Source organism: Monopterus albus, unplaced genomic scaffold (assembly GCF_001952655.1).
Source record: "Monopterus albus unplaced genomic scaffold, M_albus_1.0 scaffold192.1, whole genome shotgun sequence".
Lineage (NCBI taxonomy): Eukaryota > Metazoa > Chordata > Actinopteri > Synbranchiformes > Synbranchidae > Monopterus > Monopterus albus.
The window spans coordinates 206,232-206,459 of record NW_018128072.1 but is presented as its reverse complement, the minus strand read 5'-3'; the positions used below and the strand labels follow the sequence as shown (position 1 = coordinate 206,459).

Here is a 228-nt window from a genome sequence, read left to right as displayed (position 1 = left end):
CCTTGTCTTCAGATCCTGAGCTTATAGTCTGAACATCATCACTGTCAGACAGAGACATCACATCCTGCTTCTTCCCTGTTTCCGACTTCACCTGACTGCAAGACACAATTAATTTCAATTCATCTTGAAAGCAATCAACCTTAATATGTTTAAAATCAGGAAAAACCAAATATCTATGTACGCTTATTTTGGCAAGTCCAACCCACCTCTTGCTGTCTCCAGATTCCT

At 39.9% G+C, this 228-nt stretch overlaps 1 protein-coding gene across 1 annotated transcript in view; it reads right to left on the bottom strand.

Annotated features, from left to right (window-relative positions):
• setdb1b (SET domain bifurcated histone lysine methyltransferase 1b) overlaps positions 1 to 228 on the bottom strand; it is a 15,044-nt gene that overhangs the window by 1,901 nt on the left and 12,915 nt on the right. The window contains exons 21-22 of the mRNA XM_020617642.1: positions 207 to 228; positions 1 to 95 (exon numbers count right to left, since the gene is read on the bottom strand). The exon at positions 1 to 95 is cut by the window's left edge and continues 12 nt beyond it. Coding sequence (XP_020473298.1) covers positions 1 to 95; positions 207 to 228 — 117 coding nt within the window. The remainder of the gene's footprint in view (positions 96 to 206) is intronic.